This window comes from Pseudopipra pipra, chromosome 5, assembly GCF_036250125.1.
Source record: "Pseudopipra pipra isolate bDixPip1 chromosome 5, bDixPip1.hap1, whole genome shotgun sequence".
NCBI classification, from domain to species: domain Eukaryota; kingdom Metazoa; phylum Chordata; class Aves; order Passeriformes; family Pipridae; genus Pseudopipra; species Pseudopipra pipra.
The window spans coordinates 27,036,320-27,052,332 of record NC_087553.1 but is presented as its reverse complement, the minus strand read 5'-3'; the positions used below and the strand labels follow the sequence as shown (position 1 = coordinate 27,052,332).

Sequence of the window (16,013 nt, the reverse complement as noted above, 5' to 3'; positions counted from 1 at the left end):
GGGAAAGGCCTTTGCCAGGTATTTTTTTTGTACCTGCTTCTCTCTTGCTGGGCCTCTGCAAAGACACGGTTGATTCATTGCTGTAGCAAACCACCAACTCTATCACAATATGGATCACATTTTAACACGGATGCTTTCTGACAAACTTCTTCCCCTTTCATCCATATCTCAAGCATATCCCCACTGAATCTTGCCTGTAGCATCTACAAGACAACTCCACCAGCCAATTCTCTGCAAACGTAAAGGATCTATTTTTAGAAGTCTTGAAGATGACAAGAAATGCTGACCTCAGAAAACTGTGAATAACAAGCTCTTTATTTCTCCTTCCTTGCCTGCTCTCTCTCTGTGGAAGCAAACTACCAGTATCTGGCCAACTTATTCCAGAATCACCACAAGGCCAGAGCTGCATTTTGAGCATCTCTACTCCTTGATATATTCCTGAAAGTCTTGTCCATGCCAACCCCACAGATCTGATTTGAAACCCCCCATGCTGCCAACCTCAGTGACTTCTCTCCATAGAGCATAGGGAGGGGATGCAGTGACTCACCCAGCCTCATGATCCCCCCTGCCAACCCACTGTTTGTTTCAGTGATTGTATTGTTGAAGTCCTGTTGCCACATTTGTAACTATACATTTTTTTTTTTATGACAACCAGAAGTTCAGTTTTATAAACAGATGTTGTTGTGGGCCTCTCTTACTCAGCTGGATCAGCGTCAGTAGTTTTTCCAGGCTGTGGTCTCTGTACTGCACACTGAGTCAGACGCAGCCCTGTACAGATTTCTTTGAATCGCTGGTTTCCTCCCAGAGACTCTTGACTCCCTGCCAACAAAGCAGGGCGTAGCTCATTAATTTTATTTTTTTTTCCTTCTCTTTAAAGGCACACTGATTCATAGTAACTCCTTTAAAACAGAAAAGACACCACCCTCCCACACCACCAGAGGAAACTTAAACCACCACCAGGTCACTCCCCTTCACTCCAGCTCCGCACTCCAGGACATCGGCAGTGCAACCCAGCACTCTCCTTCTTCCACAGGTGCCAGCACCGGCCCCAGCCCACACGGTAAGAGCTGCTCGAAAATCCTCACCAACTTTCCTCTCTCACTGGCTGTTCCCCATTCCCAGCAGCACCAGTCTGCTTTTCTCTTCTGCTCCTTCACTTCTCTTCACCTTGACACTCAAGCTGGCTATGGGACACACCTTAATTTTCATATTTTCCTTTGAAATCCAGCTGCGTTACGGGGCAAAGGGACACTGCAGGGCTCTCTGGTTGCAACCCCAGGGCACTGGCAGCAGCAGTGTTATTTTCACCTCCCAGGCACATGCAGCCAGGGTGCAGACACAGGGGGCCCAACCTGGGCCAGCCCCGGCTCAGGTGCTGTTGTGTGCTTTTGGAGTAGTGTTGTTTACAAATGTGGGAAAATGCCTGCTTGGAATTAGGGCTGCTGGCTCAGTTTTTCTGGCTTTCACATGTTTCTGCTTGTCTCTCTCTCCTCTATCATTAGTTTGCCAAGCTCTAATTAAAAACAATAGCGATCATTCCAAGTGAAGACTGAGAGGCCCCAAAGGTGCAGACTTTGGGGTACAGTGGAGACAGTCTCTTTTTCTGTGGGGGTCCCGACTCCTGAGGCTGAAGCCAAGCCCCAGTTCTTATGAAAAGCCACGTGATGGGTAGAAATGCATACTGCGCCTTCCTTGGCAGCACAGACCCTGGAGTGGGGAGCACTGCGAGGCGAAGTGAGGGAGCGGGTGGAATTGCTAAGAGCACCATGGGCTGCATGGTAGGGTGGTGTGTCGAGGGGGTAGAGGCACTGATGGGAAGTGTAAGATTGCAGAGACTGGCAATTTTGCCTCTTCACCTGCCTTTTTCCACACAACCACCCCCTCCTTTTTCCCTCCACTCCTTCACCAGTTCTCTCATTTCATGTATCTGCTATGGTTTGCATCCTGCGGTCACATCTGAACTATTTTTGAGGTCTGAGAAAGAGAGTGCAGCAGAGCCAGTTTGTTGGCACCACACTTTGGTTCCTGTTGCAGGAACCCAGCCCACTCCTGCACAGTTTGAAAGAAACTGAAACAGTATTTAGCCCAATAGGGCCAGGAATGGGTGGGGCTCAGGCTGGAGCTGTGCACAGTTACTACATCAATGACCAAGAAGCTGAGTTGACCTAACTTTGTGGCAGAGGGATGGATTTCGTGAATTTTGAAGTCCTCTCTGGCCCTATTGCGTGTGGCTCAGTCATGCAGCAGTGCCTCCTGACTGAGAAATAGATCTGTTTGAATGGTGGGAAAGCTGACTGAAGCAGTGTTTCCAGGGCAGTCTGCAACCAGAATGGAGAGAATTTTCAGAAGTTGTCAGTTAATACAATTGACAATTAAATCATTTTTGCAAAAAAAAAAATTAAAAATGCTGTGGTCATAGAACAACTTTCAGTCAGAATCTTTGAATTCCTCAAGTCACCCCTGAGAGCAGAGTTGCCCAGGAACTGCCCACTTGACATTTCTGTATGGAGTGGGATTCTTTTCTGAGCAAACACACAAAAGGGAGCTGGACATGAAAAGTGTGAAAACTTGGAGCCTGTTAGCTATTGTTCCTGTGATAACAGGGGTTTAATGCCTCCACCCAGTCCACCTGAGAGAGTGAGGCCTTAAAGGCAGTTTATTTCTATTTGCTCCCTTGGGGATTAGCATAGGAAAAGGATCAAAACTGAGGTATCTTACTAACACTGCAGTGCCTGGAAGGACACACTGAAATGGAGCTCCTTCATGCGAGGCCCTGCACACCCACCTAAGGAATTCCTCTCAGTAGGCTTCTGTGGAAGTTCCCCCCAGCTATGACTAACCATCCAGACACATGACACAAAGTCTGAGCCATTCATCCCAGCTACCCTTGTGAACAGGGCATCTCCAGTGGGCACATGCCATCCCGAGATAGACATCTGAGAGCTACAGAGCAGAGCCACACCCAAGGATACAATAATGGAGGAGCGACTTGGGATCTTGTGGAGAAGCACCAAGTTTTGGAGTGCGTGCCTCAGCTGCAGGGTTGTTAGTGCTTCCCTGGTGCTACCCTGCTGAGGACAGAGATCCCTGGGCTTGGAAAACCAGCCCTTCTGGTCTAGCTGGTGGTCTTTCAATTCTATAGTGTGGGAGCATGCAGGAATTACTGTTTGGTGGTCTGGGGTGGAGCACAAATTGTATTTGAAACAGTTCTGGGAGATATGCTGGTAATAGCCAGTGTGGTTTTGGTAAAATACCCACCTCGGGGCCTTGCTTATAATGAAACAAGGGAGATTTGCTGCAAACACTAATCCTCTATATTCATCACCCTCGCAGCCACGAGGCTCACACATTGCACTCAGCCTGTGCCTGCTTGAGTTTCCTCAAAGCAAGCAACAGCAGGAGGGTGGTGGGTTACAGCCTGCTTCCATAGCCCTGCCCACTCCCATGGGGCTTCACAGGCTCCATCAACCCCAGGCAGCAGCCGTGACGCCCCTTCCATGGCACGTTTCCACTTGCTTACCCTCCCCAGTTCACTGTGGCTGCTGGATAGGTGCTCCCTTCACTACCTGCTACACAGATGGCAAAGGGGGAGGCACCTGATACTGGGCTAGGATTCACCCTCAGATGCTCAAGTGCCCCATAAGACAAGAACTAGCACTATGAGACCCCTTTGATCTCAAGAGGCTTCTGTGCCTGTACCCTTCAGCAAGGAAATGATAGCACTGCCACCCAACACAACATAAGGTAGGCTGCAGAGCATGGCACTCCTAATTTTTTTTCACCCTTCTGTTTTCCTACAAAAAAACATAATGAGAAATAACTAAAAGACGAGATTCCTTTACCCTTCCTTCAAGGCAGGGAGAAGTAATAGGCCTGGAATTAATATTTTACTCCCCTGAAAAGGAGGGCAAAGAAGGAGATTTTTCATCTTCCCATCTGAAGATGGATGCTTAATAGTTCACGGGTCTTTTCTGCTGAGGCAATACCATGTTCACAGAAAAGGAGGCTCTTCTCCATGGCCCTTCCAGGAGTGATAACTAAATCATAGCCACAAGTGCTGTAACAGTGGCCCCGAACAAATATTTTGAAGCACCATCTCAAATGTGCCTATATTGATCCTCTGTCAAGGCCGGTCCACACCCAATCATCCCACCGCATGACAGTGGGTCTAGCAGCAATTCTCCCATATAAACTGCTCAGAGGGAAATCTAGAGTGCCTCTTAAACTCCTTTCTGCCATTACACTGTGGGGAGAGCAGCAAAACAGCACATCTCGGGGCTGCCATCTGGAGTATGATTTCTTCAAACTCTGCTGGGAGAGTTTTGGGAATTACCTCCTTATTTAGCATAGCTGGTCAATGAGCAAAGGAAACTGTAGCCAAATTTGCACCGTCCTTCTCCTGAACTGTTTTCAACAGGGCAGAGAGTATATGGGGACTGCTCTTTTAGTAAGACCAAATATAGCCCATGCCTTGTCATGGTGGGGAGGCATAGCTTAGGACAACTGAGCTCCAGAACCCACATTGCCCAAGGGAGTGACCATTTTGCCAGGCTCATAATTAAGATCTATCCCCTTTACCCTGCAAACCAGTCTCTAACACAGGCATGGGGAGACACCCGTGACAAGAGCCCAGGGACAGATCCTGGGCTAGGTCATCCCCGATCATGCAGAGAAGTGCACTGCACTATGGAGTGGCTGACAACAGGTGAACAGTGACTCATGCGGAAGGCTTAGCTCTTGCGATGTCAGGCCACCTGGCAATATGTTTGTGTTAGAGGAAATCCAGGGTGAGGGCCTTTGCTGTCCTTTTGCCCTCACAGGGCAGAGTCTGCTCAAGGAGGGGAATTGTGAAAGCAGGTGCCATGACTGGGTCCAACGTCCACATTTTTCTCATTTCAAAAAGACATCTCCCCTTTTTTGGCCCCAGAAGGGCTCTGGGAAGAATAGTGAGAGCCATGGGAGCAAGAGGGGAGAGCTATAAAATGCTTAGAGCTGGGAGCAGGCTTGGTCAAAGGATTGCTGAAGACCAGCTCCAAGAACACGGACCACTGCTGAAGGAAAGCTTGGGCAGCTGGGCCAACCTGCCTACTAGCCAGCCTCCAGTGGCTGTAACCTGGCCAGCGTGGTGTACCCTAAATAGGGGGGTTCTTGATGTCTTGTGGAAAGCCGTTTCCACATATAACACGAACAAGCTTATACCATTCTCCCAGCCCATACTGATTGCAGGTGTAAGGAGCCTTCTGAGAGCCAGATGAGGTATTTTACATCACAGCCATCACAACCACCTTCATCCCACCCTGCACAGAGCACTGACCAGCTCCAAACTGCACAGCATCCTCTTGTGTCTGCTTTATAGACATGCTTCCCCCGTCCATGTTTGTGCACTATGGTTGAAAGAGGGAACTACCACACAATTTTGCATTTTAATCCTGCGCAGTCTTTTCCAAGCTGGCTTGCAGTAATAAAGGCATCCTGGAAGCAGACTGACCCGAAAGCTCAGACTCTTTAGATGCCTGAGTTACATTGATCTCAGTGTCTCATAGGCTGTACTGGCATGTTCAGAGGTTTTGCAGCTTTGAGAGAGAGACTCTATCTGGTAAGGAATGGCTTCTTTTTCAGAGTTAACCCTCTCTTGGAAAAAAAAGGGAAGATCTAGACAAAACTGTATATGTAAATCACAGGATTGCAGTTTTAATCCAAAACTGCAGCCAAAACCACAGCTAATGTGGGCTTCACGGACCTTCCACCTCTATGTAAGGGCTGTTGCAAGGAGGAAGTCCCACCAGAAATGATCTGTGTACTTTTGCTCACACCACACTGTCACTTGAACTTTTCTTTCAAACCTGTTGGTTGGTTTCTCCCATGTGGGCGCTGTCAGTGTCAAAGTCGCACAGATAGACAGGTGCACCCCTAAAGAAGCCATTCACAACCACACACATAGGCACACACACACAGAGTTCACAGGGAGCCCACGGATGCACACTCCCATTCATAGAGAGAGCCACGCAGAGCTGCAGATGCACGCCCCTACACACACAACACATCAACGCCCAGTCAGTCCTCTGAGAAATGTTTCTTGTGTGTCTCGGCATCCTGTCAGAACCCTGCATGTGCCAGCAACTCCTGTGTCTAATTAACCCACCCAGGGACAATCCAGTGCACTAAGGGGTGAGGGTACTCTCCATTGCCCCTCTGGAGGTGCAGTGGAACACTTCTGTGCTTCTGTTAGCACTGGACTCCCCTTTCCCACCCCTCCCTCTTACTCGCTGCCCATCAGTCCCAGCCCTTCCTTGGCGTTCCTAGCGTGAGGAGTGACAGTGTTTTCCTCCAGCAGCAGATGCTGGCTGCCTGCCAGGCCCCAGGCAGCTGTCTATTCCCCTTCCTACTACCAAGTGAGCATTGGAGTTTCAGTTGATGTTGTCACATGGCTGAGTGCTTGAGGGTGGTTTCTTCTGGAGAAAATGCCAATTTCTCACTGTCTGCCCTAGGAGCTCTGATATTTCCCCACTCTCATATGAATCATGAGCATGAGAGCTGGAAAACCCTTGTGTGTCATCTTTTGTGACTCCCCTCTGCATCTCTCAGTGAGTGGATGTTCATTACGAAGGGTGGATCCTTGAGGAATTTGTCAGATCCCACAAGAAATTTTTCACATGCTGGGGCTTCACCACTCGCTTGAGAGGGCAACTCCTCTGATCTCTTGGAGACCATACCACGAGGAAACACTTTGTAAGAACCAGACAAAAACTCCCACTTACTTAAGCTTATTTTCAGTTGTAGCCCCTCAGGCTGGTCTGTACTTTCCTTTTGGCTGACATTCATCTACTACTTTTACAGCCTTGCTGTACCCCAAGTGGTCATCACAGCCACCACCCATACATACATGAAATCTCACTGCCATAAACCAGAGGCTCCAAAGGTCTCCGTGTGCCCACACACACCTCCTGCCCAACCCTTTCCCCACGCATGTGAAATCTCTTTCCAGAGGCACCAGCCTACTCATCCACGTGTCTATAAAAAGCATATGACTTGTAAATTGAGTCAGGCTGCTCTGTCAAAACCAGGTTGTCAACAGCAGCGCTGACACATAGTGGTTTATAGAAGTCTGGAGTCAGCAAGGACTCCAGGTTCGTCTGGATCTGAAGCAAGAAACAGAACAAAGGGGGAAAGCAAAAAGATCTTTCTGTGTTGTTGTTTAAAGTTGTCATGAGCTTTCTAGTAACAATGTGATGTTGTCATGCTACTGGAATATCACAGACATCTTCACATCTTTGCATCCTGCCAAATAACCCTGGGCACAAGGAGGACTGGTGCTCATATCGCACACAATGACAAGGTGTGGAGTTGTAGCAGGGCTAAGACGCAGTGATGGTCTCAGGTCAGTCAAAAGGCAGAATTCTGCAGAAGGTTTTATCCCATGCTGAGGTTTCCCTTATTGGTAGCAACATGGCAGCATTGCTCTTTGTGGGTTGGCTTTGCACTGAGAAATGTACTGGTAACAGAGGTGGCAGTTTGTGGCTGTCTCAAACAGTATCAAACAGTTTTTACTTTCTGTCCATTACTCTCCAGTTTTCTCCTTCCTTTCCAAGTGGCCTTGGTCCTGATTTGAACCACCAGTATTCCTGGTGTGACTCTGTGCCCCCTCAGACAGTGGTCAGGTTCACATACTTTCTCTAAATATTGGACCTCCTACTGTCACCATCAGAGACAGCGTACTTGGTTAGACAGACCATTGGTCTGACTTACTACTGCATTCCTCATATTCTGTAGTGGCAGATAAGAAAGGCAGAATTTCTTTTATGTTAGTTGCTTTCAATCTATGGAGATTTTTGTTGATGTTCTGGCCAAAAGCATTTGCTTTTTCCCCAAAATGCCATCTTTCCCTTTTTGAGAAATCTAACGTATAAAACTAAAGGGACTTTAGCTGCAAAACTCAGTTTTAGAGGAGTCAGAGGTCACCACAGTGTGCACAGGCAGTGTGATTTAGATGTCCTCTGCTCCCTGGACACTATAGGCTGCTCTAGGCTGTTGGCTGCATTCTCACCCCAGCCAGCATCTCTCACAGCACACCTCACCAAATCACCCTGGGAGTGGCAGTCCCAAGAAGGGACCTCAGTTCATAGAGGAGAATGGGAATGGAAGGTCAGATGAGCTACATCCCTCAGGAACACTTCACGTGTGAAATATTTCAGATTTACTTGAGAGTGCCCTGATTCTTCACCCCAAACAACCCCATCATTCCTGCAGAAATATCGTGTACACTCCCCCTCTACTCCCTTCACTGCAGTGCCCTTTCTGTCAGAAGCAAAGGACTTCTACCTAATCTGGCCTACACTCTTGAGTAACCCACTCCCTATATTTGAGAAACTATATCGTTGGCCTTTATCATATCTCCAAGTGGCACTTCTCATTCCATCCTGATGCTTTGTGAAGCAGCAAACCAAGGGCAAGGACTCTCTTCTCTGTATTGCCCTCCAAATAGAAGGATCCAAAGCACTTAAGTAGACAGAGAGGCGATATGGGTGGCACCAATTTGCCTGCATGAGGAGACTTTGTCTTAATTTTTAATTGATAGTGCCGACCTGCTTGAACTTGAATTAGGGGGCACCAGAGCTGTGTGTTGTTCCCTGGTATGTGTACTCCCGCATGGTCAGAGAAATAGTCTACACAGCTAAGAGTCTGTCATGCTTATCTGTAGGCATTTTTGTACTGAAGGCTGCTAGGGTGATTATTATTCGTGGTTAGTGTTGGTGTGGCTTGTTATTTGTCTTCATCCGGCATCCAGTGAAAAGGAAACTCAGCCCGCTGTCATCAGTGCAAGGTCTTCTCTTGACTCATGCAGGCTGTTCAGCAGGTACATGACCTTCACACCTTCTTCCCCACCAGCCTGTCCTACCTCCTACCTGTTATGTCTCACCCCTTTTTTTATTGGCTTAGTTGGTGTCTCTCTTCTGGAAGATGCATGAGGAGGACTCACAAACTGTTTGCTTGACTGGTTCTTGAGAAGCAGTCCTAAAACTGACAGTGTCCTGAGCACTTAACCTTGTAGGGTTAAATAATTGTGGGTTTTGAGAGCTTTGGGGTGAGTCAGTGGAAAAACTGGCAGCTCTAGGAAGGCTAAAACTGACTCATAGCCCAGGAAGAGCCTGAGGAACTCCAAATGCAGCTGCAGTTTAGGTAGGGGAATGGAAGAAGAGGCATTTGCATGCAATTTTGTCCTATTGCTCCAGCAATGTGACCCCACCCTGTAGCGGAGAGAGATGTCTCACACTTAACAAATGGAAACCGTATTCCTGTCAGTCCCTGATGCTCTGCCAGCTTCTCTGTCTAATGAGAGGAAAAGTCCACGCCATAGCATCAGAGACAGAGATGACTCTATTTCACTGCCATTTGTTCACCCCAGCTCCTTTGGGATTGTTCTCTCGTGTTTTATTTAGCAGGCAGAGAGAGATGAAGAAAGGGCAAAGCAAATGAATAGAGAGGGAGGCTTGTGCTTTAACTCACAAAGAATCAAAACTAAGCTGTGAGCACATATCCCTTGGGGGAGTTTGCATTTGATAGCGTGTGTATTCAGGGAGAGGTGCTGACGTTCTCAGGAAATAGGTGCACTGAAAGCACCTGAACTAACAGTGCTCTCCTGCAGTGCTAGAACAGGCAGAAAAAGCAAAGGGAATAAAGGATTTCATTTTTTTCATAGAGTATTGGTCAAAGTCTTGGGTGTGGGGTTTTTCATTGGTTTTTTTCTTTTTACTTTGTAAAGTAACATTTATCTCTCCTTTTCATTTTTGAATGCAAACAAAAAATGCATTTAAAAAGACTGTTCTAGTCCTTTAGGGTGTCATGTAAGTAGGTTTTTAATCTTTCAAGTAGAGAGCTTTGTTTGAAGATCCCAAAAAATAATCAGGAAAAAACCCCTGCTGAATGAGTTTTTAAGAAGGCCATAGCAAAAATTCATCTAAGAAAGAAGAAAAGTTTAGCTACTGTTAAGTAAAGGCAAATTTCAGAGCAGGCAAATTTGCCACAGTTTGGTGAATGCATACCAATACCCTGTGGTGGAAAGAGCAGTTGTGACAGCTTGTGTGAGAACCGAGGTAATCAAAAATGAATAAGAAGTAGTCAAAAGGACAGGAAGATTTGACTCAAGTCTGCTGCAGATATGTCACTTAGTCATGGCAACAGCAATAGTTTCTTAGTTAAAGGTACAGTGGTGGTATCTGTACCAGTTGCCATCCAGCATTTTGAAACCCTCGTTCCTTTTGCAGTCAAATGGAAAGAAGGAGTTTAACTATTAGGTCAGGGATGCTCATGTGGTAGCTTGCATATAGTATTGAGAACCTGAATTTTAACAGTGCTGAACTCATAAATGACTGTCACTACAGTCAGAGAGGAACTCCTAAGAAGGCTGCGCTTTCTCCAAGATCATCACTAAGGGAGGTACTGTCACAAGAGAGGGCACAGTGACCAGGCCATCCAGGCAAATCAAGCTTTAGAGCATGAAGTTTGCTAGGACACCCCAAAGCAGACAAGCAAGCCTGGTCCATGTTCAGCAAGCCAGGACTAAACAGCTCCAGAGAGTTCTCCCAGGTGAAGGAAACCTCACAGAAGACAAGTTTTGCCAAGGAGATAGGATCAGTAACTAAACCTAATGTGTTTTACTAAGGACTGACCTTGTTTGGGTGGGAGGAATGACCTACCAGAGCTGGTTCCTTGAGATCTTGAACTCAAGGAATTCCTCGTGGTCATCAGCTAATGCTGAACTAGTTGAAGTGCCATTGATGGAGAAGCCTGCCTACCTACTATGGTTTGGGAAACTGTATCCAAAGCAGTGCAAGGAATAGCTGCAGCACTTTACAGGAATACAATTCCTCTCATGGTCACACTGAAAGGAAAGACAGGAGTGGAGAAGGTGGAGTCATCAAGTAAAAAAAGACACATGAATGGGATTTTACGAAGCGTTTTGTCACAGTTTGTGTGAAAGACATCATAAAGTACAATTGTGTTATTACACGACAATGTTACCACACCCTGCACAAATGGTGACAGCATCAAACCTTGCCTGAGTCACCTGGACCAAAATAACTTGACAGTTAACATTAATCACATGCTTGATATTGCTTTTCAGTACCAGCACTACCAAAGGAAATAGCAACACAGCCCTGTGAAACTTTCTAGGAAGTTTACTGGCCACAGAGTGGACCCAGTAAGTTCTTCTGCCTGAAATATACTCACTTGCTTCGTGTGAATTGTCTGCACTCATTCTCATGGCTTAGATTTGTTCCTTGTATTTTGCTTTTTCAGGTGAGAAGTCAGCAGCCTTGACAAACAGTGTCATGCAAGCTTTCTAAAGCACATTCCCCTCTCTTTCTAATCACGTGTTCATCAGTAACAGGAAATGTTACAAAAAATAAAAGCTTGCAGGGTACAGAGGCAAAAAATAACCAAAACAAACCAAAGAGGAATTTGCATTACAAGAGAATCTTATTGCAGTAATAAAGTGATCTGCATGCCTCAAGTTTTAAAAGGGAAACAGGCAGTTTTCATTGCAAACCTAAGCATCTTCCTCAGTTCCAGAAAACTTCAGTGGCATTTCTCTTCTGCTTCCTCTCCTCTTCACACAGTGGAGTAGGGGCTGCCCCCCAGTTTACTCTCCACCACTGCTCAACACCCAATGCACCCAGGAACACATAGTCCTCCACTCCGTGCCACCTGTCCTTGTCCCAGACCATCTGGAAGAGGCTGTGACACCAGAGGGGAACAGGAAGAGAAAAAACCTTCCTGACCTCTGTGAATGGCATGGGCAAAAACTCCTCTTCCTAGAGTGTAGGCCTGGAGTATGGCATTTTTTACTTTACGTTAACAACATCAATATACCTGTATATATAATCATGCTATTTTTAAAATGCCCCCAAGCTATCTACCCCTGTTCTACACCTCCTCCCAAACCAGTTCCTTAGCCTCCAGGCTCTATTTAACCTCTTGAGCAGATTTTGACAAAGGTTTTAGTGATGGGGTTTTTTGTGCTTCCATCTTTCCAGAAAGGATTTAAGATCAACATGGTTTTTGCATGTAAATGCTATTCTTCGACTCAGCCCTTCCCTTCACCTCCTCCCTCTGTTCTTGTTCTCCAGATCTCTCTGTATCAGTGACACCACCTAGAAGAGACTCAAGATGTTGGTGCTACTGGCTGGTATCTTTGTGGTTCACATTGCCACTGTCATCATGCTCTTTGTCTCCACCATTGCCAACGTAAGTAGACTGCCCTGGGTGAGATCTGCAGCAGCAGCAGCCAGCCCTTGATATGGCTGGCAGGTGGACTGGAGGGTGGGTCCTCAGGTATATGGGTGATGAACATCTGCTCACAGTCACCAGGAGAGATGAAACAGTGATGGGTGCGCTCGGAGAGCAGGAAGGCAGACAGGGTGGTACAGGATGCAGCCTCTGTCTGTGATCTCCCCAAATCCCAGAACCAGCAGCACCTCAACACCCTTCACCACAGAGAATGCAAGTCGGAGCTGGGGAGATCAGCAGATGACAGCTCTGCTGCGTTGTTGATCCCCCCAGCTGGTGGCCAGGCTGTTGTCCAGTGGGGTGCATCCCAAGCCAAGGGGGGCAGCCAGGCCAGGACCACCTGGTTGCTGGGAAATCCAGGCCGAGGGGGACCCCTGGCAGCAGGAGGAGGGGGAGGCACTGCCGGGGTCCCCCATGCCCCCACCAGCCATTGGAGAGGATTTCAGGGTCCACTCGCACCCGCCTGGGCAGCTCGCTTAGCCCATCGTTCCCTCCCACCGCCTCGCATGGGGAGAGGGCAAAGATGACCCGGGAGACTTCCCCACATGATTGGAACAAACTTCCGGGTGTTTTGCCTGGACCAAACACCTCCTTCCTCTGGAAGCCAGCACCGTCTCTCACCGGTCTGGTTGCTCATCACAATCGATACATGCTGACATTTTCAGGCACTTTGTCTACTCATGCTCACTTTATGGTTTAGTCTGGCAGAAGAACAGGAAAGCCTTCCTCCCCCTTGATGCAAGTGTTCTATCCTATTTCAGGTTTGGATGGTGAGTTCCTCCAGCTTTGGAACAATCTCAACAGGACTCTGGTTGCTGTGCAATAACACCTGCAATCAGCTTTCAGTTAAGAGCGGTGATGAGAGTAAGTTACATCTGCATTTCCATCAGGGTGGTGAATTGCAGGACCTTGGTGCACAACACCAAGACTGAGTCCTGACCTTCTCCAATCTATTCCCTGTGTTTTGACAGCTTCCCTCAAAGTCGTGCAAGCCTTTATGATCCTCTCGATCATTTTCTCCGTCGTGGCGCTCATCCTGTTCGTTGTCCAGCTGTTCACTCTGGAAAAAGGCAAACGTTTCTACATGACTGGAGCCGTCATGCTGGTTTGCTGTAAGTATGCACATGCACACCTTGCAATGGCCCCATGTGCATCTCATTGCCTCTGCGAACACAAGTAACCACACGTGTTTGCCACACATGGTCTTCAGGGGACATTGTCAGCCAGCTAAATGTTTCCAGTGGCCCGATTTTGTTACAAAACAAAGCACTGAGAAATTGGAAAGTGTTGGGTCAGGTTTTGTGGGGTTTTTTGGTTGGTTTTTTTTGCTGTATATAATGAAAATGTTTCAAGATTTTCATTAGGAAATTCCAGTGAGTTTTGCAAAATACCTTTGAAAGACAACAAAAAGGATTCAAGTGTTTTGAGGGGGCAGGGGAATAAACAGTTAGACAGCTACTGCTCATGGGATTCAACACTACCACCAAACTGTCGTCAGATCTTATTACTGATTTCCTCCTAACAAAGGTTTATTCCTCATGGCACCCACTAAACAAGCCCCAAGTGTCTTATGTCATCACATCTGCAAAAGAAATCCTCCAAAAATAAGCCTAATGGGCAGCAGCTCCTCTCTCATACGGCACAAGACATGCATTACAATCTCAGGGGACAACAGTACTTCAGAAGTCTTGCAGCGATGCTGGTTTCAGTGCGTTTTCCAACTCTTATTTCCTTCTTCCTTCCCACAGGGATGTGCATTCTGATTGCAGTCTCCATTTACACAGCTCGGTTCACAGGCAAGACGCAGTACGTCACAAATCCTCACCATGGCTACTGCTTCATATTGGCCTGGATCTGCTTTTGCTTCAGTTTCATCATCGGCATCCTCTACCTTGTTCTTAGGAAAAAATAAGGCTGATGGGGGTCTAGGGGAGAGGGCTTGCTACTGGGAATGGGGAAGAATTACTCTGCTGAGAGAACTGTTGGGCCAATAGACAGAAACAGCCACCATCATCACCACTGCCACCACCACAGAAAAATCACTAACAAAGCTAGAATCCTGAGAAACTCCTTCACCAAAGAGAGGGAGAAAACCAGCTCCTACTGATCTCGCACTTCTGGGGCTAGAAATCTGCAAGTGACCCAGACAGCTCTTCTGCTTTTCTGCTAAGTCATGTCATACCTTCACAAAGCTTCAAGCTCAGCAGTGATGATTGAAGGGCACCACAAAAACAAAGGCTACATCTTTTTCTCTTCTTAGAGCCCTTCTCACTTACCTTTGAGTTTGCCTTGTGGGTTGGGCAGTGAGGATTATGACCCCTTTATTTGTCCATTGAAACAAATGGAATGGGCCTTTTGTTACATTTTTATATATATATATATATGTGCGCATAGGTGAATGCTAAAGACATTAAATTAGAAGCAACCAGAAGAAATCAGATAAATTTTGTATTAAAATATCTACAAAAATGAGGCAGCAGACTTTTTTGCTGTTCTGTTTTCTATTTGACATTCCCATGATTCCCAGGAATGGCAAATATACAGGCATTGATGATGGAGAGAGAGAGAGAGAGACAGAAAGTGTGCGGGTGAAGATACGGGTTTCTAACTACAGAGGATGCAGTTGATCAGTGGTGCACATGCAGGGAGGGAATCGTCTGGGTGTGTGTCTACACAAAAATAATCTTCTGTTCAACTCCAGAACATGGTAACAGACTGCAATATCACAGATCTTTACTGAGACAAGTTCTCATCTATAGACAGGGTTTTTTTCCCACATCATCACCTGGTACATGGTAATAATTGAGAAGCCCACCTTGTGACAAAGCTCATCTCAAAAGCAGATAATGGTTAGCAGAGGAAATGTATTCCCTAATGAGAGATTAGAAGAGATGAAGCAGGGCTTGTGAGTTTTGCTCCTTGCTGTACAACCTTAGGCCAGCCATTTAATCTGGTGCTTTTCCATCTGCCAAATTCTTCCATAGAACTAGAGCTACCTCCCAGGGTTGCTGAGAGTTTTTGAGTCCACTATGTAATACAAGGTTCCCATATGAAAGGCTGGCATAGGAAAGTAAGGCATTGGTACTGCTGCAACCCACAATTTTCTGATAGTTTGAAGAATCTCAGTCACAAGAGGCATTTGCAAGGAATGAGGTCAAAATTCCCTGTGACTCCATTCACAGCTAAAAGGTAGAGAGTATAAAAAACCATGTCGGTGCAGATTGTGCATGGATGCTATTTACCTCTCTCTCTCTTTCTGTTACATTTTCTTCTTACGTAGACTTTATCAATTTGGTGGATATATTCTAGTACTGTATGTTGCTGTTTCATTAACAAAGGTTATTTCATATATAGTCATTGTAAATATTTTGAAATGCATATTTTTAACTTTGTGGGTATAAAAATAAAATCTGATTCCCTTTATAAAAAAGAGGTTTGCTGTGGGTTTTTTCATTAGTGTTTCAGATAATTGTTAACAGAAGCATTTGCTGTTTTCACTGAATGAAAGCCCACCCCTTTAAGATGATGCAGAACTACCAAGTTCTCTTGCATGTCAGTATATGAGATTTCCTGTTCTGGAGGGAAGGAGGAAGCAGAACAACTCTCAGAGCTCCTTTTTCAGGCTGCCTTTTTCAAGCAGTGTGACCAATGGTATCACTCAGTCTCAGCGCCAGGCTTTGCTTCACACCCAGGAGAGCTAGAAATGTACTTTCTTACTCTGGCAG

At 46.5% G+C, this 16,013-nt stretch overlaps 1 protein-coding gene across 2 annotated transcripts; it reads left to right on the top strand.

Moving 5' to 3' along the window:
• Positions 1–876: 876 nt before the first annotated feature.
• Positions 877–15,720, top strand: EMP1 (epithelial membrane protein 1). Of its 2 annotated transcripts, none has more exons than XM_064655236.1 (5): positions 877–1,060; positions 12,129–12,246; positions 13,050–13,152; positions 13,260–13,400; positions 14,037–15,720. In XM_064655236.1, the coding sequence occupies exons 2-5, from the start codon at positions 12,169–12,171 to the stop codon at positions 14,198–14,200; spliced, it is 486 nt and encodes a 161-aa protein (XP_064511306.1). In that variant the 5' UTR covers positions 877–1,060; positions 12,129–12,168; the 3' UTR covers positions 14,201–15,720. The 2 variants fall into 2 exon arrangements, with proteins under 2 accessions (XP_064511306.1, XP_064511307.1); XM_064655237.1 differs by lacking the exon at positions 877–1,060 and adding an exon at positions 10,697–11,200.
• The last annotated feature ends 293 nt before the right edge of the window (positions 15,721–16,013 follow it).